Below are 25,996 nucleotides of genomic sequence, written 5' to 3' on the forward strand. Positions count from 1 at the left end.
TTTCTATTAGCAATTAGCACCAATCTGTAGGCCTGTAGATGAGATACTTTTAGGGATTTATTCAGGTGCTTCAATTGAAATAGATTACTGCCTGTACTACCTAAAAGTTAGTAAATTAAAGAAATTAAATTTCAGGTTTTTTTTTTAATGAGTGGAAACATAGTAGGAAACAGTTGAATCACTGCCAGTACCCATCAATCCCATTCTCTCTATTTTCTCTGTAGCCCTGTAATGTGGAATTAGTCATATAGCATTGAAACAGGTCCTTTTGCTCTCCATGTCCATGCCAAGTACCCCTTTACACTAACCACACTTACCAGCACCAGTCTGTGCTCTTCTATGCCATGGTGTTTCAAGTGTTCATTTCGATACAATTTTATTGTTGAGTACCTGCCTTCATTATCTTGTTAGGGAAAGTGTTCCAGATTGCAACTGCCCTCTGACTGAAAAATTTCTTCTTCAGATTCCCTCAACCTCTTACCTCTTACTCTTTCACCTCAAATCTATGCCTTTTATGCACCACCTTCCTCCACTCCAAGGAAAATAAAGCAATCTCACCACATAATAGAAACATTCTGGAATGTCCTGATAAGTTTTTACCTCACCCCAGGTGGCAGCCTGGAGTACACACAATATTCCAGCTCTGGCCTAACTAAAGATTTAATAGACTATGACCTCCCTGCAGTTATATTCTTTGCCCCAGCTAATGAAGGTCAGAATACTATATATGTCTCTTCACCACCTGATATTCTCTCTCGCATGACTGTCATGTTCCCATTGATTGCAATGTCAATTACATCTTTTACTGTAGCTGTTTAAACTACCAGCATGTCTTTAGGATGAGGGAGAAAGCCAGGGCACTCAAGGGAAAAATAATTACTCCACACCTGGAATTTGATGTCAAGGTTGAATGGGAATCGCTGGAGCCTTGATTCAGCATTTTTCTACCAATTAGCTTAGATCCATGTCCTCTGGTTAAGACCCTCAGTAAGTGAAATAGATTTTTTCTCTTCAGGAAAAGTGAAATATGCCACATTCTGCAGATATAAATAAATATATATGAGAAGTAGTCACCATCAGGTCAGAAACATTGTAGAGAGAGCTGTTCACTGGGAGTTACAAAACAAATTAAGATGAGAATGGAAGAGGACAAAAAAAAAGATTACTGTCAGAACAAAAAACAAGAGAAATTAAACAAGAATTCAAGCAAGCTAACCTTTAGGGTATTCTGCACAAGGACTCCAAAGGCCTTTTGCATCTCAGATTTTTGGATTTTCTCTCCATTTAGAGAATAGTCTGCATATTTATTTTTTCTACCGGAGTGCATGACCATGCATTTTCCAACATTGTATTTCATTTGCCACTTTCTTGCCCATTCTCCTAATCTGTCTAAGTCCTTACGGAACCTTTTTGCTTCCTTAACACTACCTGCACTTCCACCAATCTTTGCTGCAAACTTGGCAACAAAGCCATCTATTTCATCATTAAATCATTGATATACATCATAAAAAGAAGCGGTCCCAAAACCGACCGCAGTGGAACTCCACTAGTCACTGGCAGCCAACCAGAAAAGGATCCTTTTATTCCCACTTGCTGCCTATGCTCTAATCATGCCAGTAACTTTCCTGAAATACCATGGGCTCTTAACTTGGCAAGCAGCCTCTTGTGTGGCACCTTGTCAAAGGCCTTCTGAAAATCCAAATATACAACATCTACTGCATCCCCTTTATCTATTCCGACTTGGGATCTCCTTAAAGAATTCCAACAGGTTCATCAGGCAAGATTTTCCCAAAGAAAACCACGCTAACTTTGTCCTATCTTGTCCTATGTCATCAAGTACTCCATAAACCTCATCCTTTACAATTGACTGTAACATCTCCCCAAACACTGAACTCAGGCGAACTGGTCTATAATTTTCATTCTGCTGCCTCCCTTCTTTCTTAAAAGAGTGGAGTGACATTTGCAATTCTCCAGTCTTCCGGAACCATGCCAGAGTCCAATAATTCTTGAAAGCTCGTTACTAATGTGTGCACAATCTCTACCTCTACCTCTTTCAGAACCCTAAGTGCAGTTTTTCTGGTCTGGGTGACTTGTGTACCCTTGCATTCCATCAGGTCCAGGAGATTTATCCACCCTAAGACCATTAAGCTTCCTAAGCACCTTCTCAGTTGTAATTTTCACTGCACATACTTCACTTTCCTGACACACTTGAATGTCCGCTGTACTGCAGATTGTCTTCCATTGTGAAGACTGATGCAAAATACACATTCAGTTCCTCTGCCATATCTGCGTCTCTCATTACAATATCTCCAGCATCGTTTTCTATTGGTCCTATATCTACCCTCAACTGTCTTTTACCCTTTATATACTTAAAAAAGCTTTTAGTATCTTCTTTGATATTAATCACCAGCCTCCTTACATAATTCATCTTTTCCTTCCTAATGACCTTCTTAGTTTGCTTCTGCAAGTTTTTAAAAGCTTCCCAATTCTGTATCTTCCCACTAGCTTTGGCTTCCTTGTATGCCCTCTCCTTTGCTTTTACTTTGGCTCTGACTTCACTTGTCAGCCGCAGTAGTGTCCTTCTTCCATTCGAAAATTTCTTCTTATTTTCCCAATCGATCTGCATGTTAAAATCTTTCATGACTATTATAACATTGCCCTTTTGACATGCCTTCATTATTTCCCATGTAATCTGTAGTGCACATCCTAGCTACTGTTGGGAGGCCTGTATATAACTGCCATCCTTTTACCCTTGCAATTTCTTAGCTCAACCCTCAAGGATTCAACGTCTTCCAACCCTATGATAGATAGATAGATAGATAGATACTTTATTCATCCCCATGGGGAAATTCAACTTTTTTTCCAATGTCCCATACACTTGTTGTAGCAAAACTAATTACATACAATACTTAACTCAGTAAAAAATATGATATGCATCTAAATCACTATCTCAAAAAGCATTAATAATAGCTTTTAAAAAGTTCTTAAGTCCTGGCGGTAGAATTGTAAAGCCTAATGGCATTGGGGAGTATTGACCTCTTCATCCTGTCTGAGGAGCATTGCATCGATAGTAACCTGTCGCTGAAACTGCTTCTCTGTCTCTGGATGGTGCTATGTAGAGGATGTTCAGAGTCATCCATAATTGACCGCAGCCTACTCAGCGCCCTTCGCTCAGCCACCAATGTTAAACTCTCGAGTACTTTGCCCACGACAGAGCCCGCCTTCCTTACCAGCTTATTAAGACGTGAGGCGTCCCTCTTCTTGAACAGGTTAGGAAGTTAGGAAGTTATTACCTGGAGCAAGAGGTATACAAAATGGGAGGTATAGATCATAGCACAGACCCTACACTCAACAACATTGTGCTGAACTTTTAAATGTCTCTAGTTTATCTGCTTCTATCACCATACCTGGCAGTGTGTTCCATGCACTTACTACTCTGTTTTGGGGAAAAAACACTACCTGTGATATATCCCCCAACCTTTCCTCCACTCAACTTCAACAAGGGAAATGGAGATAATAGAGGTGACTACTTGATGGTGGCCTTGGACTTAGTTTACTGCAGTGCTTGTTTTGTACTGCTTGGCTCTTTAAGAATGAGTCAGATTTAATATCAAAGGCAACATGAGTGAATCTGCAGATGCTGGAAATAAATAAAAACAAAATGCTGGCAGAACTCAGCAGGCCAGGCAGCATCTATGGGAGGAGGTAGTGACGACGTTTCGGGCCCTTCATCAGGAGTGAAGTAACATGGGATGGTCAAGGGGGGATAAGAAGTGGGGGGAGGGATAAAGTAGAGAGCTAGGAAGTGATAGGCTGGAGGGAAATGGGCTAGGGGGAAGGTGGAGAATTATGGGAAATAAAAGAAAAAGAAAGGTAGGGCTGGGGGGAGATTATAGTGAGGGGGGGGAGAAAGAGAAAGAGAGAAAGAGAACCAGACTAAAATAATAGATAGGGATGGGGGTAAGGGGGGGGCAGGGGTATCAACGGAGGTCTGTGAGTTGGATGTTCATGCCGGCAGATAGGAGGCTACCTAGGTGGGAGATAAGGTATTGCTCCATCGACCTGCGTGTGGCCTCACCTTGATGGTAGAGGAGGCCATGGACAGACATGTCGGAGTGGGAGCGGTCTGTGGAATTGAAGTGTGTGGCCACGGAGATTCCGCCACTGCTGGAGGACCGAGCGCCGGTGTTCGGTGAAACGGTCTCCCAGTCTGCGGCGGGTCTCCCCAATGTATAAATGGCCACATCGGGAGCACCGGATACAGTATATCACCCCAGTTGACTCGCAGGTGAAGTGGTGTCTCACCTGAAAGGACTGTCTGGGGCCTGGGATGGTGGTGAGGGAAGAAGTGGGGGGGCAGGTGTAGCACTTCTTCCATTTGCAGGGATGAGTGCCCGGAGGGAGGTCGGTGGGGAGGGATGGGGGGGGGGGGGGGGGATGAATGGACAAGGGAGTCGCGTAGGGAGCGATCCCTGCGGAAAGCTGAGAGTGGGGGGGGAGGGGAAGATGTGGCTGGTGGTGGGATCATGTAGGAGGTGGTGGAAGTTACGGAGGATTATATGTTGGATCTGTAGGCTGTTAGGGTGATAGGTGAGGACCAGGGGGACTCTATCCCTGGTGGGCTGGCGGGGGGATGGGGTGAGGGCAGAGGTGTGTGAAATACGGGAGACGCGATGGAGGGCAGAGTTGATAGTGGACGAAGGGAAGCCCCTTTCTTTAAAAAAGGAAGACATCTCCTTTGTCCTAGAATGAAAGGCCTCATCCTGAGAGCAGATGCGGCGGAGGCGGAGGAATTGAAAGAAAGGGATAGCATTTTTGCAGGAGACAGGGTGGGAGGAGGAATAGTCTAGGTAGCTGTGGGAGTTAGTAGGTTTGTAGTAGACGTCGGTAGCCTCCTACCTGCCGGCATGATCATCCAACTCACAGACCTCTGTTGATACCCCTGCCCCCCTCTTACCCCCATCCCTATCTATTATTTTAGTCTGGTTCTCTTTCTCTTCCCCCCCTCACTATAATCTCCCCCCAGCCCTACCTTTCTTTCTCTTTTATTTCCCATAATTCTCCACTTTCCCCCTAGCCCATTTCCCTCCAGCCTAGCATTTCCTAGCTCTCTACTTTATCCCTCCCTCCACTTCTTATCCCCTTGACCATCCCATGTTACTTCACTCCTAATGAAGGGTTTCGGTCCAAAACGTCGTCACTACCTCCTCCCATAGATGCTGTCTGGCCTGCTGAGTTCTGCCCACATTTTGTGTTTTCAGATTTAATATCACCTGTGTATATTGTGAATTTTGTTAACTTTACAGCAGCAGTACCATGAAGTACATAATAAATAGAGGAAAACGTTGAGTTACATTTAAGTATATGTGTCTATTACATAGTTAAGTTAAAATAAGTAGTGCAAAAAACAAATTTTTAAAAAAGTAGTAAGGTAGTGTTCATGGTAGTAGAGGCCAGTTCAGTTGTGTCATTTAAGGTAAAATTGGATAGGTATATGGATAGGAAAGGAGTGGAGGGTTATGGGCTGAGTGCGGGTAGGTGGGACTAGGTGAGATTAAGAGTTCGGCACGGACTAGGAGGGCCGGAATGGCCTGTTTCCGTGCTGTGATTGTTATATGGTTATATGGTTAAAGTGAATTACAGAGGCACGAGAGAAGAACTTGCCCAGGTGGCTTGGTAGAGGACAGAGGCAGGGATGATAGCAGAGCAGAGATGCCTGAAGTTCCTGGGAATAGTTCACATGGCACAAGGTAGATATGTCCCACAGAAGAAGTTGGCATTTATTTCAAGGGGAATAGAATATAAAAACAAGAAGATAGTACTGAAGCTTTATGAGAACTAGTCAGGCTGCACTTGGAGTATTGTCAACAGTTTTGGGCCCCATATCTCAGAAAGAATATATTGTCATTGGAGAGAGTCCAGAGGAGGTTCACGACAATGGTTCTTGGAATGAAGCGGTTAACATATGAGGAGTGTTTTGCAGCTTTGGGCCTGTACGCACTGGAATTTAGAAGAATGTGTGGGGATCTCATTCAAACCTACCAAATGTTGAAAGGACTAGAAAAGGTGGATGTGGAGACGATGTTTCCTTTGGTGGAGGTACCCAGGACCAAAGGGCACAGCCTCAAAATTGAAGGATGACCTTTTAGAACAGAAGTAAGGAGGAATTTTTTTAGCCAAAGAGTGGTGAATCTGTGGAAGGCTCTGCCACAGACTATGGTGCAGGACAGGTTTGTGGGTATATTTAAAGTGGAAGTTGATAGGTTCCTGATTGGTCAGGTCATCAAGGGATATGGTGAGAGGGCAGGTGTATGGGGTTGAATGGGATCTGTGTTTAGTCATGATGAAATGGCGGAATGGACTCGATGGGCCCAGGTGGATTGGAGAGGGATACTGGTAAGTGTGAAGGCAGAGCAGAGGTGGCTGAAGTTTCTGGGAATAGTTCACAAGGCGCAGGATAGATATGTCCCACAGAAGAAGTTGTTTTCAAATGGCAAGGCTAGGCAACAAGACATAAAAGCCAAGGAAAGGGCATATAATATAGCAAAAGTGAGTGGGAAGTTGGGTGATTGGGAAGCTTTTAAACTCCAACAAAAGACAACTAAAAAAGCTCTAAGAAAATGAAATTAAGGACAAACTGGCTGATAATATAAAGCAGGATACTAAGAGGTTTTTTTTAGTTATATAAAAATAAAAGAGAGGTGAGAGCTGATATTAGACCACTGCAAAATGATGCTGGGATGGTAGTAATAGAGGACAAAGAAATGGCAGATGAACTTAAGTACTTCGCTTTAGTCTTTACTGTAGATGCCACTTGCTGTGTGCCAGAGGTCCATGAGTGTCAGGGAGCAGGAGTGAGTGCCATTGCTATTACAAAGGAAAAGTGCCGGGCAAATTGAAAGGCCTTGAGGTACAAATGTTTGTAGATAAATCATCTGGTTCAGATGGACTAGATCTTAGAGTCCTGAAAGAGGTTGCTGAAGAGATAACAATTGCATTGGTCATGATCTTTCAAGAATCATTTGATTCTGACATGGTCCCGGAGGACTGGAAAATTGCAAATGTCACTCTACTCTGTAAGAAGGGAGGAAGACAAAAGAGAGGTTAGCCTAACCTCAGTGGTTGGAAAAGTGATGGAGTCCATTATTAAGGATGAGGTTTCGGAGTACTTGGAGACTAATGATAAAATAAGTCAAAGTCAGCATGGTTTCTGTAAAGGGAAATCTTGCCTGACAGAGCTGTTGGAATCCTTTGAAAAAGTTGCAAGCAGGATGGACAAAGGAGAGGCAGTGAATGTCATTTCCTTAGATATTCGGAAGGCATTTGATAAGGTGCTTCACATGAGGCTGCTTAACAAGATAAAATTTATGGTGTTACAGGAAAGATACTGGCATGGATAGAGGAATGGCTGACAGGTAGGAGGCAACGAGTGGGAATAAAAGGGGCCTTTTCTGGTTGTCTGCCAGTGACTAGTGGTGTTCCTTAGGGTCAAGTCAAGTCAAGTCACTTTTATTGTCATTTCGACCATAACTGATGGTACAGTACATAGTAAAAATGAGATGTTTTTCAGGACCATGGTGTTACATGACACATTACAAAAACTAGACTGAACTACATAAAAAACAACACAGAGAGAAAAAAACACACACATAACAACTACACTAGACTACAGACCCAGGACTGCATGAAGTGCACAAAACAGTGCAGGCATTACAATATACAACAAACAGGACAATAGGGCAAGGTGTCAGACGAGGCTCTGGGTATTGAGGAGTCTGATAGCTTGGGGGAAGAAACTGTTACATAGTCTGGTCGTGAGAGCCTGAATGCTTCAGTGCCTTTTCCCAGATGGCAGGAGGGAGAAGAGATTGTATGAGGGATGCATAGGGTCCTTCATAATGCTGTTTGCTTTGCGGATGCAGCGTGTAGTGTAAATGTCCGTGATGGCGGGAAGAGAGACCCCGATGATCTTCTCGGCTGACCTCACTATCCGCTGCAGGGTCTTGCAATCCGAGATGGTGCAATTTCCGAACCAGGCAGTGATGCAGCTGCTCAGGATGCTCTCAATACAATCCCTGTAGAATGTGATGAGGATGGGGGGGTGGGAGAAGGACTTTCCTCAGCCTTTGCAGAAAGTAGAGATGCTGCTGGGCTTTCTTTGCCATGGAGCTAGTGTTGAGGGACCAGGTGAGATTCTCCGCCAGGTGAACACCAAGAAATTTGGTGCTCTTAACGATCTCTACCGAGGAGCTGTCGATGTTCAGCGGGGAGTGGTCGCTCCATGCCCTCCTGAAGTCAACAAGCATCTCTTTTGTTTTGTTCACATTCAGAGACAGATTGTTGATTCTGCACCAGCCCGTTAGCCGCTGCACCTCCTCTCTGTAAGTTGACTCGTTGTTCTTGCTGATGAGACCCACCATGGTCATGTCATCGGCGAACTTGATGATATGGTTCGAGCTGTGTGTTGCAGCACAGTCGTGGGTCAGCAGAGTGAACAGCAGTGGACCGAGCACACAGCCCTGGGGGGCCCCTGTGCTCAGTGTGATGGTCAGTATTGGGACCATTACTTTTCACATTGTTTGTCATTTCCTTAGATACTGGAATTGATGTCTTTGTGGTGAAGTTTGCAGATGATACAAAGATAGGTGGAGGGGTAGGTAATGCTGAGGAAGCAATGTGATTGCAGCAGAACTTAGACAAATTGGAAGAATGGGCAAAAATGTGGCAGGTGGAATATGGTGTTGGGAAATGTCCCATAATGCATTTTGGTAAAAGGAACAATAGTGCAATAATCTAAATGGGGAGAAAATTCAAACATCAGAGGTGCCAAAGCAACTTGGGAGTCCTCGTGCAAGATTCCCAGGTTAATTCACAGGTTGAGTCTGTGGTAAAAAAGGCAAATGGCAATTTTGGCATTTATTTCAAGGGGAATAGAATATTAAACAAGGAGATAATGCTGAAATTTTATAAGACACTAGAGTGGCTACACTTGGACTATTGCCAACAGTTTTGGGCCCCTTATCTCAGAAGGATGTATTATTATTGGAAAGAGTCCAAAGGAGGTTCACAAGGTTGATTTCGGAAATGAAGGGGTTATCATATGATGAGTGGCAGCTGAAACTGAAGCCCTGCCTCCTGCACCAGCTTCTCAGCCATGCATTTATCTGCCAGATCATCCTGTTTCTACCCTCACTGGCACATGGCACAGTAGCAATCCATAAATTATTACAATGGAGGTCCTGCTTCTCGGCCTTCTGCCTAGCTTTCTAAATTCTCTTTTCACAATCTCTTTGTTTTTCCTTCCTATACCATTGGTACCAATATGTACCAAGATATCTAGCTGCTTTCCCTCCCACTCAAATGCTGTGGACACGATCCGAGCTGTCCCTGACACTGGCTCCTGGGAGGCAACAAACCATCTGGGTGTCTCATTCACATCCAGAGAATCTGCTGTCTGTTCCATTGACTATTGAGTCCCCTATCACTACTGCTGCCTTCTTCGCCTTCTTTCTCTTCGCACCACGGACCCATGCTAAGTGCCAGTAACCCAGTCTCCATGGCGTTTCCTTGGGAGGTCATCCCCCACAACAGTATCCAAAAGGGTATGCTTATCATTGAGGGGAATTGCCACAGGGGTGTTCTGTGCCCACTGCCTATTCACCTTCCCACTCCTTCTCCTGACATCACCCAGCTACCAGCCTCCTGCATCTTAGGAGTGACCACTTCCTCATAACTCCGATCGATGATCTCCTCACTCTCCCGTACAAGCCAAAGGTCATCCAGCTGCTGCTGTAGATCCCTATCACATTCTTCAAGGAGCTGCAGCTGGATGCAGTTTACACAGAAGTAGTTCCCAGGGAACTACTCCAGCTCTCTCAGGACTCCAACATGCGGCATGAAGAACACACAATGGCCATTTAAGCTTCACTAAGTACTCCTGACACAGTAAGAAAAAAGGGAAACTTAACAGAAACTTACCTGGATAACTTACTCAGGGCCAACACATCTTCTAAGCCGAAGGTTCCTTTGAGCCAAAGCTAATGACACCGAATGCCCGCGAAGCTTTTCCCTTAAATGAGTACAGCTGACCTGCGAGAAACCTCCTCGCTGTGCGCTGCTCGCGCTGCTGATTGGGCTGCCAGAAAGACCATATGATCATTTGAAAATACACAAGATGGTGGAGAAAATGCGATTATCTTACATTCTTGGATTCTTTGTGTTTTGAAAGCTGTCATGTGCCTAGTTGGAAGTTGAGATTGCAGTATTGTGAGTAGGTTTGGACCCCTTAGTTTAGAAAGGATATACTATTTTAGTATAAAGGGTTCAAAGGAGGTTCACTAAAATGATTCCAGGATTGGTGGCTCTGGGGCTGAATTCACTAGAATTCAGAAGAGTGATGGGTGACTTCATTGAAACCTATAAATGGTGAAAGGTCTTGATAGAGTGAATGTGGAGAGAATGTTTCTTATGGTGAAAATAAATCCAAAGGGTTTCTACAGTTATATTAATAGCAAAAGGATAGTGAGGGATAAAATTGGTCCATTAGAGGATCAGAGTGGTCGGCTATGTGCAGAGCCAAAAGAGATGGGTCGATTTTGAACAATTTCTTTTCTTCGGTATTCACTAAGGAGAACGATATTGAATTGTGTAAGGTAAGGGAAACAAGTAGGGCAGTTATGGAAACTGATGATTAAAGAAGAGGAAGTACTGGCACTTTTAAAGAATATAAAAGTGAATAAATCTCCGGACCCTGACAAGATATTCCCTAGGACCTTGAGGGAAGTTAGTGTAGAAATAGCAGGAGCTCTGACAGAAATATTTCAAATGTCATTAGAATTAGGGATGGTGCCGGAAGATTGGTGTATTGCTCATGTGGTTCCATTGTTTAAAAAGAGTTCTAAGAGTAAACCTAGCAATTATCGGCCTGTAATTTTGAAGTCAGTGGTGGGTAAATTAATGGAAAGTATTCTTAGAGATGGTATATATAATTATCTGGATAGACAGGGTCTGATTAGGAACAGTCAACATGGATTTGTGCGTGGAAGGTCATGTTTGACAAATCTTATTGAATTTTTTGAAGAGGTTACTAGGAAAGTTGATGAGGGTAAAGCAGTGGATGTTGTCTATATGGACTTCAGTAAGGCCTTTGACAAGGTTCCACATGGAAGGTTAGTTAGGAAGGTTCAATTGTTAGGTCTTAACATTGAAGTAGTAAAATGGATTCAACAGTGGCTAGATGGGAGATGCCAGAGAGTAGTGGTGGATAACTGTTTGTCAGGTTGGAGGCCGGTGACTAGTGGTGTGCCTTAGGGATCTGTACTGGGTCAATGTTATTTGTCATATACATTAATGATATGGATGTTGGGGTGGTAAATTGGATTTGTAAGTATGCAGATGATACTAAGATAGGTGGCATTGTGGATAATGAAGTAGGTTTTCAAAACTTGCAGAGAGATTTAGGCCAGTTGAAGAGTGGGCTGAAAGATGGCAGATGGAGTTTAATGCTGTTAAGTGTGAGGTGCTACATTTTGGTAGGACTAATCAAAATAGGACATACATGGTAAATGATAGGGCATTGAGGAATGCAGTAGAACAGAGTGATCTAGGAATAATGGTGCATAGTTCCCTGAAGGTGGAATCTCATGTGGATAGGGTGGTGAAGAAAGCTTTTGGTATGCTGGCCTTTATAAATCAGAGCATTGAGTATAGGAGTTGGGATGTAATGTTAAAACTGTACAAGGCATTGGTGAGGCCAAATTTGAAGTATTGTGTACAGTTCTGGTCACTGTATTATAGAAAAGATGTCAGCAAAATAGAGAGTACAGAGGAGATTTACTAGAATGTTACCTGGGTTTCAGCACCTAAGTTATAGAGAAAGGTTGAACAAGTTAGGTCTTTATTCTTTGGAGCATAGAAGATTGAGGGGGGACTTGATAGAGGTATTTAAAATTATGAGGGGGATAGATAGAGTTGACGTGGATAGGCTTTTTCCATTGAGAGTAGGGGAAATTCAAACAAGAGGACATGAGTTGAGAGTTAAGGGGCAAAAGTTTAGGGGTAACACGAGGGGTAACTTCTTTACTCAGAGAGTGGTAGCTGTGTGAAACGAGCTTCCAGTAGAAGTGGTAGAGGTTCGATTTTGTCATTAAAAAAAAAATTGGATAGGTATATGGACAGGAAAGGAATGGAGGGTTATGGGCTGAGTGCAGGTAGGTGGGACTAGGTGAGAGTAAACTTTCAGCACAGACTAGAAGGGCAGAGATGGCCTGTTTCCATGCTGTAATTATTATATGGTTATATATGGTGGAAGAGTCTAGGACCAGAGGACACTAGCTCAGAATAGAGGGGTATCCCTTTAGAACAGAGATGAGGAGGAATTTCTTCAGCCAGAGAATGGTGAATCTGTGGAATTCTTTGCCACACACTGCTGTGGAGGCTGAGTCTTTATGTATATTTATGGTAGTAGTTGATAGATTCTTGTTTAGTCAGGGCATGAAGAGATACAGGGAGAAGACATGAGATTGGGGTTGAGAAGAAAATTGGATCAGCCATAATGGTGATGAAATGGTGGAACAGACATAATGGGCCAAATGGCCTAATTCTGCTCCAATATCTTATGGTCTTATGGAGATTCTTCCAATTATACTTATTGGACCAGTGTGGAAAGGCAAGCAAGGTGTGAGTGTGATAGAAATAGTGACAGGTAATGAAGGTGAGGCCACTCTACACGTGGAACAGATATGTTCATTAAAATGGTCATCTAATCTGGTACTGTAAAATGATCATCTCTTTCAAACACAAAGTACACTGCAGATGCTGTGGTCAAAGCAACACATACAACGCACTGGAGGAACTCAGCAGGTCAGGCAGCATCCGTGGAAACGAGCAGCATCTCTTGCAGAGAGTAAAATGGTCATCTCGTCTAGCACTCTAAAATGGTCATCTTGTCTAGCACTGTAAATAAGTCATCACTTGCACACTGATCAGATGTTCAGTAAAATTGCCACCTTGTCTAACATTGTAAAATGGTCATCTTGTGTAGACTGAACAGATGTTCAGTGAAATGGTCAATGTGTCTAGCACTCTAAGACAATATTTATTGGACCAGTGTGGAAGAGCAAGCAAGGTGTGAGTGTGATAGAAATAGTGACAGGTAATGAATCTGAAGGCAATATACATTGGACAGATATGTTCAGTAAAATATCATTTCTTGTTTTTTATTTGTATCATGAATTTGAAATTGCTAAGTATTTTACCCCTCAGGATGGTCTTAAACATTACCAGTGAAGGTCTTTGATAGAGTTCTTTCCCAATATTGCAGATATTATTGAGTATTTACATCATAAGAATCATGATGTTTCATTAACTAGTCTCCAAAAGTTTTGTTTTAGTTTTCAAATGTCTCTGCTGGCACGTGTTCTATGGCTGACTTGCCTTATTCATTTGTCTAAGCAATTATTTGTTTGGTGAGAGGTGAGTGGAATGTGGATATAAGGGACAAGGAAAGGTTGAAATCTTGAATTGATGGACTTACTCAAAAACATCTAAAGTTATGCTTGCTGTTTCTTATAGAGTGTGTGTTAGTGGATATCCAAGGAAGTTGCAGAAGAAATATGAAAATGTCAACAGCAGAATACCAGTCTCCCCAGAGTTTATGGTACACATGTTAACAGCTGTTTATTATGCTATGTAAGTATAAAGTTTAAAATAAATTTTATTATCAAAGTACACATTGTTGTGTTTGTTATTGAGGGATTGTGCAGAGCACACCAGGAGGCCAACATGGAAAAAAGGGGTGATGTAGTGGTAGTTAATAGTCATAAGGAGCAGAATTAAGCCATTTGGCCCATCAAGTCTGCTCTTCCATTTCATCATGATTGATTCATTATTCCCCTCAGCCCCAATCTCTGACCTCACCCATCCTGCCAATATCCCTTCATGCCTTGAACAATTAAGAACCAATCAACCCCTGCCTTAAATATTCGTAAAGGCTTGGCCTCCACATCTGCCTGTGGCAAAGAATTCCACAGATTCATCACTCTCTGACTAAAGAAATTTCTCCTCATCTCCATTCTAAAAGGATGCCCCTCTGTTCTGAGGCTGTGTCTTCTGGTCCTAGACTCTTCCAACATTGGAAGCATCCTGTACACTTCCACTCTATCAAGACCTTTCACCATTCGATAGGTTTCAATTAGGTCACCCCTCATTCTTCTGAATTTGAGTGAATACAGGCCCAGATCCATCAAACGCTCTTCATATTATAAGCTGTTGAATCCTGGAATCATTTTCGTGAACCTCTCTTGAACCATCTCAAGTGTCTATGTAGAATACCATTCATGGAATATTGAGGTGTCCAAGCTGCCCTCTACATCCCCAGCAGAATTTCCAGTGTCTATAAAAACTATTCACCCCCCCCCCCAGAAGTTTTGTGGTTTACTGTTTTACAACATTGAATCACAGTGGATTTAATTTTGTTTTTTTGACACTGATCAACAGAAAAAGACTCTTTGGGGCAAAGTGAAAACAAATCTCTGTAAAGTGATCTAAATGAATTACAAATATAAAACACAAAATAATTGATTGCATAAGTATTCACCCCCTTCAAGTCAGTATTTTGTAGATGCACCTTTGGCAGCAATTGCGGACTTGAGTCTGTGTAGATAGGTCTTTATCAGCTTTGCACAACTGGACACTGCAATTTTTCCCCATTCTTCTTTACAAAACTGTTCAAGCTCTGTCAGATTTCATGGGGATCATGAGTGAACAGCACTTTTCAAGACCAGCCACACATTCTTAATTGGATTGAGGTCTAGACTCTGGCTTTGCCACTCCAGAACAGTAACTTTGTTATTTTTAAGCCATACCTGTGTGGCTTTGGCTTTATGCTTGGGATCATTGTCTTATTGAATAACAAATCTTCTCACAAGTTGCAGTTCTCTTATAGAGGGCTTCAGGGTTTCCCCCAGGATTTCCCTATATTTTGCTGCATTCATTCTACCCTCTACCTTCACAAGCCTTCCAGGGCCTGCTGCTGTGAAGCATCACAACAGCATGATGCAGCCACCACCATGTTTCATAGTAGGGATGGTGTGTTTTTGATAACGTACGGTGTTTGGCCTATGCCAAACATAGTGTTTAGTCTGATGACTAAAAGAGTCAATTTTGGTTTCATCAGACCATAGAACCTTCCTCCAGCTGACTTCACAGTCTCCTACATGCTCTCTGGCAAACTCTAGCTGAGATTTCATGTGAGTTTTTTTCAAGTAGCTTTCTGTTTGCCACTCTCCCATAAGGTTGCAGCTGCTGAAACACCATATGCGCAGTCGCTTTCATCTCAGCCACTGAAGCTTGTAACTCCCCCAGAGTTGTCATAGGCCTCTTGGTGTCCTCCCTCACTAGTTCTCTTCTTGAACGGTCACTTAGATTTTTGGACAGATTTACAGCTGTGCTATATTCTTTCCATTTCTTGATGATTGACTTAACTGCACTCCAAAGGATATTCAGTGATTTGGAAATTTTCTTGTATCCATGTCCTGTCCTGTGCTTTTCAATAACTTTTTCATGCAGTTACTTGGAATGTTTTTTTGTCTTCATGGTGTAATTTTTGTCTGGATACTGACTCACCAGCAGTTGAACCTTCCAGATACACTCTTTAAGAAAGGAGGAAGGCAACAGAAAGGAAATTATAGACCAGTTAGCCTGGCCTCAGTGGTTGGGAAGATGTTGGAGCCAATTGTTAAGGATCATGTGGATAATCAGAGGCTTTTTCCCAGGGTTGAAATGGTTGCCACAAGAGGACACAGGTTTAAGGTGCTGGGAAGTAGGTACAGAGGAGACATCGGGGTAAGTTTTTTACTCAGAGTGGTGAGTGCGTGGAATGGGCTGCTGGCAACAGTGATGGAGGCGGATACAATAGGGTTTTTTAAGAGACTTTTAGATATGTACATGGAGCTTAGAAAAATAGAGGACTCTAGGCAAGCCTAGTAATTTCTAAGGTAGGGACATGTTCGGCACAACTTTGTGGGCCGAAAGGCCTGTATTGTGCAGTAGGTTTTCTATGTTTCTATGCTTTTCAATTAGGTTATGGAGTACTTGATGACACAGAACAAGATAGGACAAAGTTAGCATGGTTTCCTTTAGGGAAAATCCTGCCTGACGAACCTGTTGGAATTCTTTGAGGAGATTACAAGTAGGCTAGATAAAGGGGATGCAGTGGATGTTGTATATTTGGTCTTTCAGAGTGTATAAGATGATGAGAGACATTGATCATGTAGATAGTCAGAGGCTTTTTCCCCAGGGCTGAAATGGCTAATACAAGGGGGCACAGTTTGAAGGTGCTTGGAAGTCGGTACAGAAGAGATGTCAGGGGTAAATTTTTTATGCAGAGATTGGTAGGTGCGCAGAATGGGCTGCCAGTGACGGTGGTGGAGGCAGATACGATAGGGTCTTTTAAGAGACTCCTGGATAGATAAATGGAACTTAAAAAAATAGAGAGCTATGGGTAATCCTAGGTAATTTCTAAAGTAAGTACATGTTCGGCACAGCATTGTGGGCCAAAGGGCCTGTAGGTTTTCTGTGTTTCTAAGGCCTTTGACAAGGTACCACACATGAGGCTGTTTACCAATTTAAGAGCCCATGGTGTTACAGGAAAGTTACTAACGTGCTTAGAGCATTAGCTGATTGGAAGAAGGCAGCAAATAGGAATAAAAGGATCTTTTTCTGGTTGGCTGTCCATGACTAGTGGTGTTCTGCAGGGGTCAGTTTTGGAACCACTTCTTTTTATGCTGTATATAAATGAATTAGATGAATAAATAAATAAATGGCTTTGTTGCCAATTTTTCAGATGATACGAAGATTGGTGGAGAGGCAGGTAGTGTTGAGGAAACAGGTAGGATGCAGAAGGACTTAGACAGATTAGGAGAATGGGTAAGAAAGTGGCAAATGAAATATAATGTTGGAAAATGCATGGTCATGCACTTTGGTAGTAGAAGTAAATGTGCGGACTATTCCTAAACGGGGGAAAAATCCAGGAATCTGAGATGCAAAGGGATTAGGGAGTCCTTGTGCAGAATACCCTAAAGTTTAACTTGCAGATTGAGTCGGTGGTGAGGAAGGCAAATGCAATGTTAGCATTCATTTCAAGAGGTCCAGAATGCAAGAGATGGAATCCTATGCTGAAGCTTTATAAGGCACTGTTGAGGCTTCACATTGAGTATTGTGTACAGTTTAGGCTCCTCATCTTAGAAGAGATGTGCTGGCATTGGAGAGGGTTCAGAGGAGGTTCTCAGGAATGATTCCAGGAATGAAGGAGTTATCATATGAGGAATATTTAATGGCTTTGGGTCTGTACTTGTTGGAATTTAGAAGGATGGGGGATGCAATCTCATTGAAACCTTTCGAATATTGAAAGGCCTAGACAGAGTAAATTTGGAAAGGATATTTCCCATGGTGGGAGAGTCTCAGACAAAAGGGCACGGCCTCAGGTTAGTGTGGTGTCCATTCAAAACAGAGATGTGGAGAAATTTCTTTAGCCAGAACGTTGTGAATTTGTGGAATTTGTTGCCATATGCAGCTGTGGAGGTTAGGTTGTTGGGTGTATTTAAGGCAGAGATTGATAGGTTCTTGATTGGACATGGCATCAAAGGTTACGGGGAGAAGGCTGGGAAATGGTGTTGAGGAGAAAAAAAGGATCAGCCATGATTAAATGGTGGAACAGACTTTATGGGCCAAATGACCTATTTCTGCTCCTGTGTCTTATGGTCTTATATACCACCTGTGTGGTGAAAAAAGCACAACAGTGCCTCTTTTTTTTTTCTCAGACAGTTGAAGAAGTTTGGTATGGGCTCCCAAATCCTAAGAATTTTCTACAGTGGTACAGTTGAGAGCATTCTGACTGGCTGCATCACTGCTGATATGGGAACTGTACTTCCCTCAATCGCAGGACTCTGCAGAGAGTGGTGCAGACAGCCCAGCACATCTGTAGATGTGAACTTCCCACTATTTAGGTCATTTACAAAGACAGGTGTGTAAAAAGGGACCGAAGGAACATTGGGGACCCGAGCCACCCCAACCACAAACTGTTCCAGCTGCTACCATCTGGGAAACTGTAGTGCAGCATAAAAGCCAGGACTAACAGGCTCTAGGACAGCTTCTCCCACCAGGCCATCAAACTGATTAATTCATGCTGATACAATTGTATTTTTATGTTATATTGATTGTCCTGTTGTACATACTCTGTATTAAAAATTACTATGTTGCATATTGGACATTTAGATGGCGACGTAACATAAAGACTTTTACCCCTCATGTATTTGAAGGATGTAAGTAATAAAGTCAATTCAATTCAATTAAATTCAATTCAGTTAGGCTAACTTCCTTTCTTTTGCTGTCCTCCCTTTTGAAGGAGTGGAGTGACATTTGCAATTTTCCAGTCCTCCGGGACTTAGAAAAATAGAGCGCTATGGGTAATCCCAGGTAATTTCAAAGGTAAGGACATGTTCAGATCAGCTTTGTGGGCTGAAGGGCTTGTGTTGTGCTGTAAGTTTTTTGTGTTTCTATGACCATGCCAGAATCAAGTGATTCTTGAAAGATCATGAACAATGCATCCGTCATCTTTTGAGCAACCTTTCTCAGGACTCTGGGATGTAGTCCATCTGGGCCACTTGACTTATCCACCTTAGACCTTTGAGTTTGCCCAGCACTCACGGTTCATTTATGTTAAGCTCCTGAAGATCTGGGTTATTACACAACACCCAATCTAATATTTGCAGGTCTATATATGATTCTCATAATGTTTTTTTTTCCACACCCTTGCAGTTTCTTAACTCTACTCACAAAGATTCAACATTCTCTGACCCTATGTCACCTCTTTCTAAAAATGTAATTCCATCTCTTACCAACAGAGCCACACCACCGCCTATGCCTCCCTGTCTGTCCTTTTGATGCAAAGTATATCCTTTGATGCTAAGCTCCCAACTATGGCCTTCTTTCAGTCACGACTCGATGCCCACAACATCGTACCAACCAATCTCTAATTGCGCCACGAGTTTGTCCACCTTACTCTGAATGCTATGCACATTTAAACACAGCACCTTCAGTCCTGCATTCTTTGCCCTTTTGAAATTTTGCCTCTGGTACTATCTAACTCTTTGCTCTGTATTTGTATCCAATCATTGGCTTGTCCTTCCTTCATTCATGTTACACCCATCTAATTGTAAACCTGCTGGCTCATTCTCAGCTCTATCATACTGGTTCCCATTCCCCTGTCTTTTTAGTTTAAACTATTCCCAACAGCTCTAGTAAACCTGCTTGCAAGAATATTGGTCTTCCTCGTATTAAAGTGCAGCGTGTTCTTTATGTACAGGTCGCACCTGCCCCAGAAGAGGTCCCAATGATCCAGAAATTTGAATCCCTTCCCCCTGCTCCTGTTCTTCAGCCACACATTTATCTACCACCTCATTCTATTCCTATCCTCTCCTCACTGTTGTGTGACACAGGCAGCAATTCCAAAATCAGCTTCCATCCTAACTCCCTGTGTTCTGATTTCAGGACCTCCCCCCTTTTTCTACCTATTGTTTTGAGACATATTTCAGATAAAAACAACGGCGCATGCACACCAACTTTAATTGTCTGCTCACTAGTGCATGTACAAGTATATAATAACATCCCCCTTTTTATCAAAACAAAGAAAAGGAACAATTGTGTTAGCAATTAAACTCATTTCTCTGGAGTCTGCTTTCCAGTATGTTTTCATGGAATTAACTTTCAAAGCATTCATTAATCATGCCTTATGTCTCTTATGCCTGTCACAAATACATACCATTCATTATTTCCATTTGTATGAGCATCTATAACAAATATAAAACATACTAAAATTCGACTTTAACTTCAAACTACAAATCACATAACCTCAAATAGGACATGGTCCTTCTTTGAGTATAAACATGACCTTAAAATTCCAAATAGTGTCACAGACTTATTGTTTAATTGTTCATGCAATTATTCAATGTGGGACAAAGTCTTCTAGATATTGTGGCCTTTTCATTGTGCGGCCAGAACAAGTTTTTACTGTTTTGTCCGAGTCCTGTTGTTTATTTGCATGTTTCAATGTTTGTGTTGTATCATTAGCCTCTGTTAGTGTTTGGCTGAATGCATTTGATGCGGTAGGCACACTGTGATCATTGATCTCGGTTGTTTGAACTGATTCTGCCTGTTCATGCGTGATTAGCTTTTCAGGCAGTTCGTCAGCCGTCTTTCATAGATGTATGCGATTACGTTGGTAGATCCCAGAAGGGGTTTGAACTACATATGAACGCTCATCAAGGCGCCGACATGCAATTACTTTCTCCCAGTTCTTTTTACCTTGCACCAGGGGTTGCATGTACACGGTATCCCCTTCGTCGAGTGCGGCAAGATCTTTGGCTGATTTGTTGTACTTGTTGGCCTGCTTCTGGACGCGTTGTTTCATACGCTCGTGTTCGCGTACGACTCTGGGTTCCAGTAAACTCACTGTTGTAGGCGGGAGCGTGCATGTGCAGTGATTCATCAGACACTGGGCAGGACTCATACTGAGCCCTTGCGAAGGTGTGTTGCGATGGTCTAGAAGTGCGAGGTAGGGAGCTGCTCGCGATTTGTTGCTCTTTGTGAGGATCTGCTTAGCTGTTTTCACTGCTGATTCAGCTTTTCCATTTGCTTTGCTATTTCTGGGACTGCTACACAAGTGCTCAAAATCCCATTCTCATGCAAATCTGTGAAACTCCACTGACGTGTATTGTGGCCCATTATCACTAACCACTTATAATGGGCTACCATATCTCGCAAAATGAACCTTCAATTTGTGAATAACAGCTGCGCTGGTCATGTTACAAAGAAGATCTACCTCGAAGAAATTACTGTAGTAATCAACGATGACGAGGTGCTCTTTTCCTTCGAATGTAAATAGGTCGGTACCTATCTTTTCCCACGGCCGAGCAGGTACCTCATGACTCATAAGCGATTCTTTCTGCTGACTCATTTCGTATGTGCAACAAACATCACATGTAGCAATATATTGTTTGATGTCGCTGCTCATGCCTGGCCAAAAATGACATTCGCGTGCACGTCTGAGGCATCCTTCTACGCCCAACTGTGACAAATGAATTCTTTTCTTCATTTGCTTTCGCTCACTCTGCAGTATGATGACAGGCTCACCTTTGAAGATTAAGCCGTCTTGGACTGCAAGCTCATCCCAATAGCTATAGTAAGGTGTGAGTTGCTCTGGTAGTGCGTCACATTTGCTCAGCCATCTGCTGATGATTACAAGTTTCAACATCTATAGTGTGTCATCTTTCACTGTTTCTATGCGAATCTGCTCTAGACACTCATCGTGGATTGGCAGGTGTGATAGCATGTTGACTTCGTCGAAGCTGTTCTCCTGGCCTGGAGTACCACTAACTGCTCATGGTTGCATATCCACAAGGTGCGTGAACTTCCCTTGACAGTAGGTGATGTCAAAATCATAGCTCTGCAAGCGAAGAAGCATTCCCTGTAGGCGCTTTGGTGCCTTCACCAGCGGCTTCTTAACTATCATTTCGAGCAGCTTGTGATCACAGAGTACTCTTGTACTCTTGCCAAAAGTGTATTGATGAAAATGCTCAAATGCGAAAACGATTGCGAGCATTTTCTTTTCGTTTGCTGTGTAACACGTTTCTGTGTCTGTTAGCGCTGTGCTTGCATATGCAATCAGACGCCCATTCTGGAGGAGTGCTGCTCCTAGGCCTTTGTTGCTGGCGTCACATTGGATGGTTAGCTCTTCCTTAAACTTGTAGTATGCTAACACCGGTGCTGCGGATACTATGTGCTTGATCTTGGAGAGAGCGTTTTGCTGCTCAGCTGACCACTCCCATGCTACATCTGGCTTTGTCAGCTGTCTTATTGGCTCAAGGGTATCTGAGAGACTTGGTAGAAAACGGTTCAGGTAGTTGACAAATCTGATCAATCGCTTCACTCCCTGCACATCTGCATCTGTGGGTGGTGGCATGTTGAGAACGTCAGCGACCTTTAAGATCAGGCTGAAGTTCCTCACTTGTGATGAGATGCCCCAAAAAGGGTACCTCTGTCGCTCTGAATACAGATTTGTTTTTGTTGAGCCTTATATGCTGCTTTGCACAGCGCTGTAATAGCTGCTCAAGTTTCACATCATGATCAGTGATTGTCTTTCCCTGCGTTTCCCCTTTTCCGTACACTAGAATATTGTCTGCGACACAGATCACTCCCGGTAGCCCGTTGCAGTCTGCACTGGAAGATCTCTGATGACACGCTCATTCCAAATGAAAGTCTGAGCCATCGATACTGCCGAAAAGGTGTGTTGAAGGTGGTGAGCACGCTTGATTCACTGTCTGATTTCACTTGCCAGAATGCAGAACTCATATCAAGCTTATTGGAAACCTTAGCCTGGTCAAGATCTGGCAAAATGTCCTCTATCACCAGAAGGGGGTAGTGTTCTCTCCTCAGCACTTTGTTCAAAGGTCAAGGGTCAATGCATATATGAACATCGCCGTTCTTCTCTGTGACCACTAGCTGGCTAACCCACCTTGTAGGTTCATGGACTGGAGCTATCACCTTGCGGTCTACCAGTTGATCAAGCTCAGCTTTCACTTTCCACTTCATAGCATGGGGTAGACGTCGTGGGGTTAACACTGGATTGAACTTCCTCATCAATCTGCAGATGAGCTGCACCCGGAAGCTCCCTGAGCACATCATCGAACACCTCTGCATAGCATTCTTCTGGTGTGCATTGTTTTTCTTTGAGTGTAGATACATGCACCCTACGAAAGTTGTCATTGTTGACTGTAATCAGCTTAATTTGCTGGCTGGCCCTGCTTCCCAGCAATGGTGTAAAGTCGTCAGTGACCACGACAAATTCGACAGAATACTTGCAGTTCGTCATGGGGTTACGCAATTTCACTCTGCACATCCCTCCTGCATCCATGGTGGTCTTGTTCCACACCAGCAGCTTTTTTGTGCATTGTCTTAGTGTGTGATCTACTCCCTCCAAGTATTTGCAGAGTAAAATGTTAATGCTTGACCCGCTGTTGACTTGGAAGTCTATTGGCTTTCCTTTGATGAGCATCTGTGCGATAACGTCGTCCTTTGTCTTCAAACTGTTGACCACCAGTATGACATTGTCGATAAACTCAGTGCTGCTGTGTCGCTGTTAGTTTGGTCATCGCTTTGTGCTTCCACCCCATGCACAGGCTTCTGCTTGCATACCTTTGCAAAGTGATTTTGAATGCCACACACCTTTCACACCTGTCCGTATGCTGGGCATTGTTGCTTGTCTCTTGCATGTTCTGTGCCACAGTACTTGAAAGGGTTCACTTTGCTTCTGCGGCTGTTCAAGGTGCCTTTTGCTCTGGCTCCACCACTAGCACTAGCCTTCTGTTCAAGATGCTTTAAACCTTTCTTGTTAGCGCAAGGTTTAATCCCATGGACAGTAGTGGACCTGCTATCTGCAGCTGTGCTGAATGCTTGTAGGTGTGATTCAGCCATTACTGTGCTTTTACAGATGTCAATGCAGTTATTGAGACTTTCTCTCTTGTAACAGATGTTTTCTGGTTTGAGAGTCGTTAATGCCTAGTATGATCATGTCTCTCAGCAGACTGTCTGACGTACACGAGCAAAAATTACATGTTTTTGCAAGAGATCTAAGGCTAGCAAGAAACGACTCAAAGGTATCACCTTGTTCTTGTTGCCGCTTGTTGAACAAGTACCATTCATATGTCTTATTTTTCTCACCAATAGCATATCTGTCAAATACAACTAAAATCTTTGTGAGGACTTGGCTTTCAGCCTCATCTGCAAACACAAAACTGTTGTAGACCTCAAGTCCTGACAGTCCAATTGTATGCAAAAATAATGCTGTCTGGTATGCTGGAACTTGTTTATGCAGTTGTGCTACGAAACTGTAGTTAGTCCACATCTGCCGCCATGTCTTCCATCCCTCTATCAGCTCGTGGTTGACTGTCATGGCCGGTGGCAGGCGAATGCTGCTGATTGGGGGAGGACATCTGGCCCGACCATGGTTCCCCGGCACAGGGTCGCCCATGGGTGCTGGGTGTCGCTGAGATTCTGCTGTCTCACCTCCAGGCATTGCTACTACACCTGTCTCTATTTGTGGCTAGTTGCTCATCTTGGTTGATTTTTCTCACCCTCCGATGTTTCAGAATTGCGCTATTACTATGCTGCCAACTGCAAGTTGAAAAAATTGGGCGCTGCAGTTGAAAAAAGCAATTTTCTGAGTACCACTGCTGCCACCATGTTTGAAGACAGATATTTCAGATAAAAACAACGGCGCATGCACACCAACTTTAATCGTCTGCTCAAGAGTGCATGTAGAAGTATATCGTAGCACCTATGTTGTTGGTCCCAATATGTACCACGACTTCATGCTGCTCACCCTACCTTTTCAGGATGTTACAGGTGCCTTCAGATACATTGCAGACCCTGGCACCTGGGAGGCAAACTACCATCTGTGTTTCTTTTTCACGCTCACAGAATTGCCTCTCTATCCCCTTAACTATAGAGTTCCCTATTACTGCTTGTCCTCCTCTTCCGTTCCCTACCCTTCTGAGCCACAGGGCCAGACTCAGTGCCATGGCTGCTGTTGCTTCCCTCATGTAGGTCCTCCTGCGTTCCCCCCCCCCCCAACAGTACTCAAAACGGAGTCGTTATTGTTGAGCCACACTGGTGCTCTTCCACTATCTGACGTTCTCCCTCCCCTCTCCTGACAGTCACCTATTTATCTGTCCCCTTGGTAGCCTTGGGTGACTACCTCCTGTCTATAATCTCTTCACTTTCCCTAACAAGCCGAAGGTCATCAAACTGCAGCTCCAGTTCCTCAGCGTGGTCTCTAAGGCGCAGCATCTCGATACACCTGGTGCAGATGTAGCTGTTACTGGTAGACTCCTGGAAACCCCACATCTAACATCCAGAACATTACACTGGCCCTGTATATCAATTCCTTACTCTCTCAAGAGTTAAATAAGAAAAAAAGAAATAAGAAATAAGGAATGAACTTATCTACTTGCCTTGCCTCCACCTGTTCTGCTGGAAACCCTGCTGAGCCTGTCATAGCACTCTGACTCAGACCACTCCTAAGACTGCTCCTGCGATGACCACTCCGTTAGCCAGTACCCCTTTTTTATGGAGACTGGGTACTTAAAGCTGTTTGCCGGACTTGAGCGGGAATGCTTCTACTGTGTCTGTGCTGTCAAAGACATCTACAACGTCTAAGACATCTTCAAGGAGCGGTGCCTCAGGAAGGTGCCCTCCATCATTAAGGGCCCCCCACCACCCAGGAGGTGCCCTCTTCTTATTGTTACCATCAGGAAGGAGGTACAGAAGCCTGAAGGTATTCACTCAGCGATTCAGGAACAGCTTCTTCCACTGTGCCATCTGATTTCTAAATGGACATTGAACCCATGAACACTACCTCACTACTTTTTGAAATTTTTTTTCTGTTTATGCACTTCTTATTTTAACTTAACTATTTATATACGTATACTTACTGTAATTCAGTATTTTTTCCTATATTTGTCATGTATTGCATTGTACTGCTGCCACAAAGTTGACAAATTTCACAACGTATGCTGGTGATATTAAACGGGATTCTGATTTAAGGGCATTGGTGTTTCCATACCAGCCAGTCAATATACTCTCCGCTAAACATCTATGGAAGTTTGTCAAAGTTTTTGATGTCATGCCAAATCTCTGCAAACTCCTAAGGAAGTAGAGGTGCCCCTGTGCTTTTGTCCTAATGCAGTTGCATGCTGGGCCTAGTCCAGGTCCTCTGAAATATTAACACCTAGGAAATTAAAGTTGCTAACCCCCTCCACCTTTGATTTTCCAATGTGGACTGGCTCATGGACCTCTGATTTCTTCCTCCTGTAGTCTTTTAGATGCGACAGAGCAAGAGAGATTAAAGGAGGAAGGGTGGCGTTACTAGTTAGGGGAAGTG

At 43.2% G+C, this 25,996-nt stretch overlaps 1 protein-coding gene across 5 annotated transcripts in view; it reads left to right on the top strand.

Annotated features, from left to right (window-relative positions):
- hycc1 (hyccin PI4KA lipid kinase complex subunit 1) overlaps positions 1–25,996 on the top strand; it is a 153,605-nt gene that overhangs the window by 93,714 nt on the left and 33,895 nt on the right. For all 5 annotated transcript variants that reach the window (XM_073024619.1, XM_073024620.1, XM_073024618.1 and 2 more), the window contains one exon: positions 13,573–13,689. In XM_073024619.1, coding sequence (XP_072880720.1) covers positions 13,573–13,689 — 117 coding nt within the window. The remainder of the gene's footprint in view (positions 1–13,572; positions 13,690–25,996) is intronic.

This window comes from Hemitrygon akajei, chromosome 20 (genome assembly GCF_048418815.1).
Source record: "Hemitrygon akajei chromosome 20, sHemAka1.3, whole genome shotgun sequence".
In the NCBI taxonomy this organism is placed as follows: Eukaryota; Metazoa; Chordata; class Chondrichthyes; order Myliobatiformes; family Dasyatidae; genus Hemitrygon; species Hemitrygon akajei.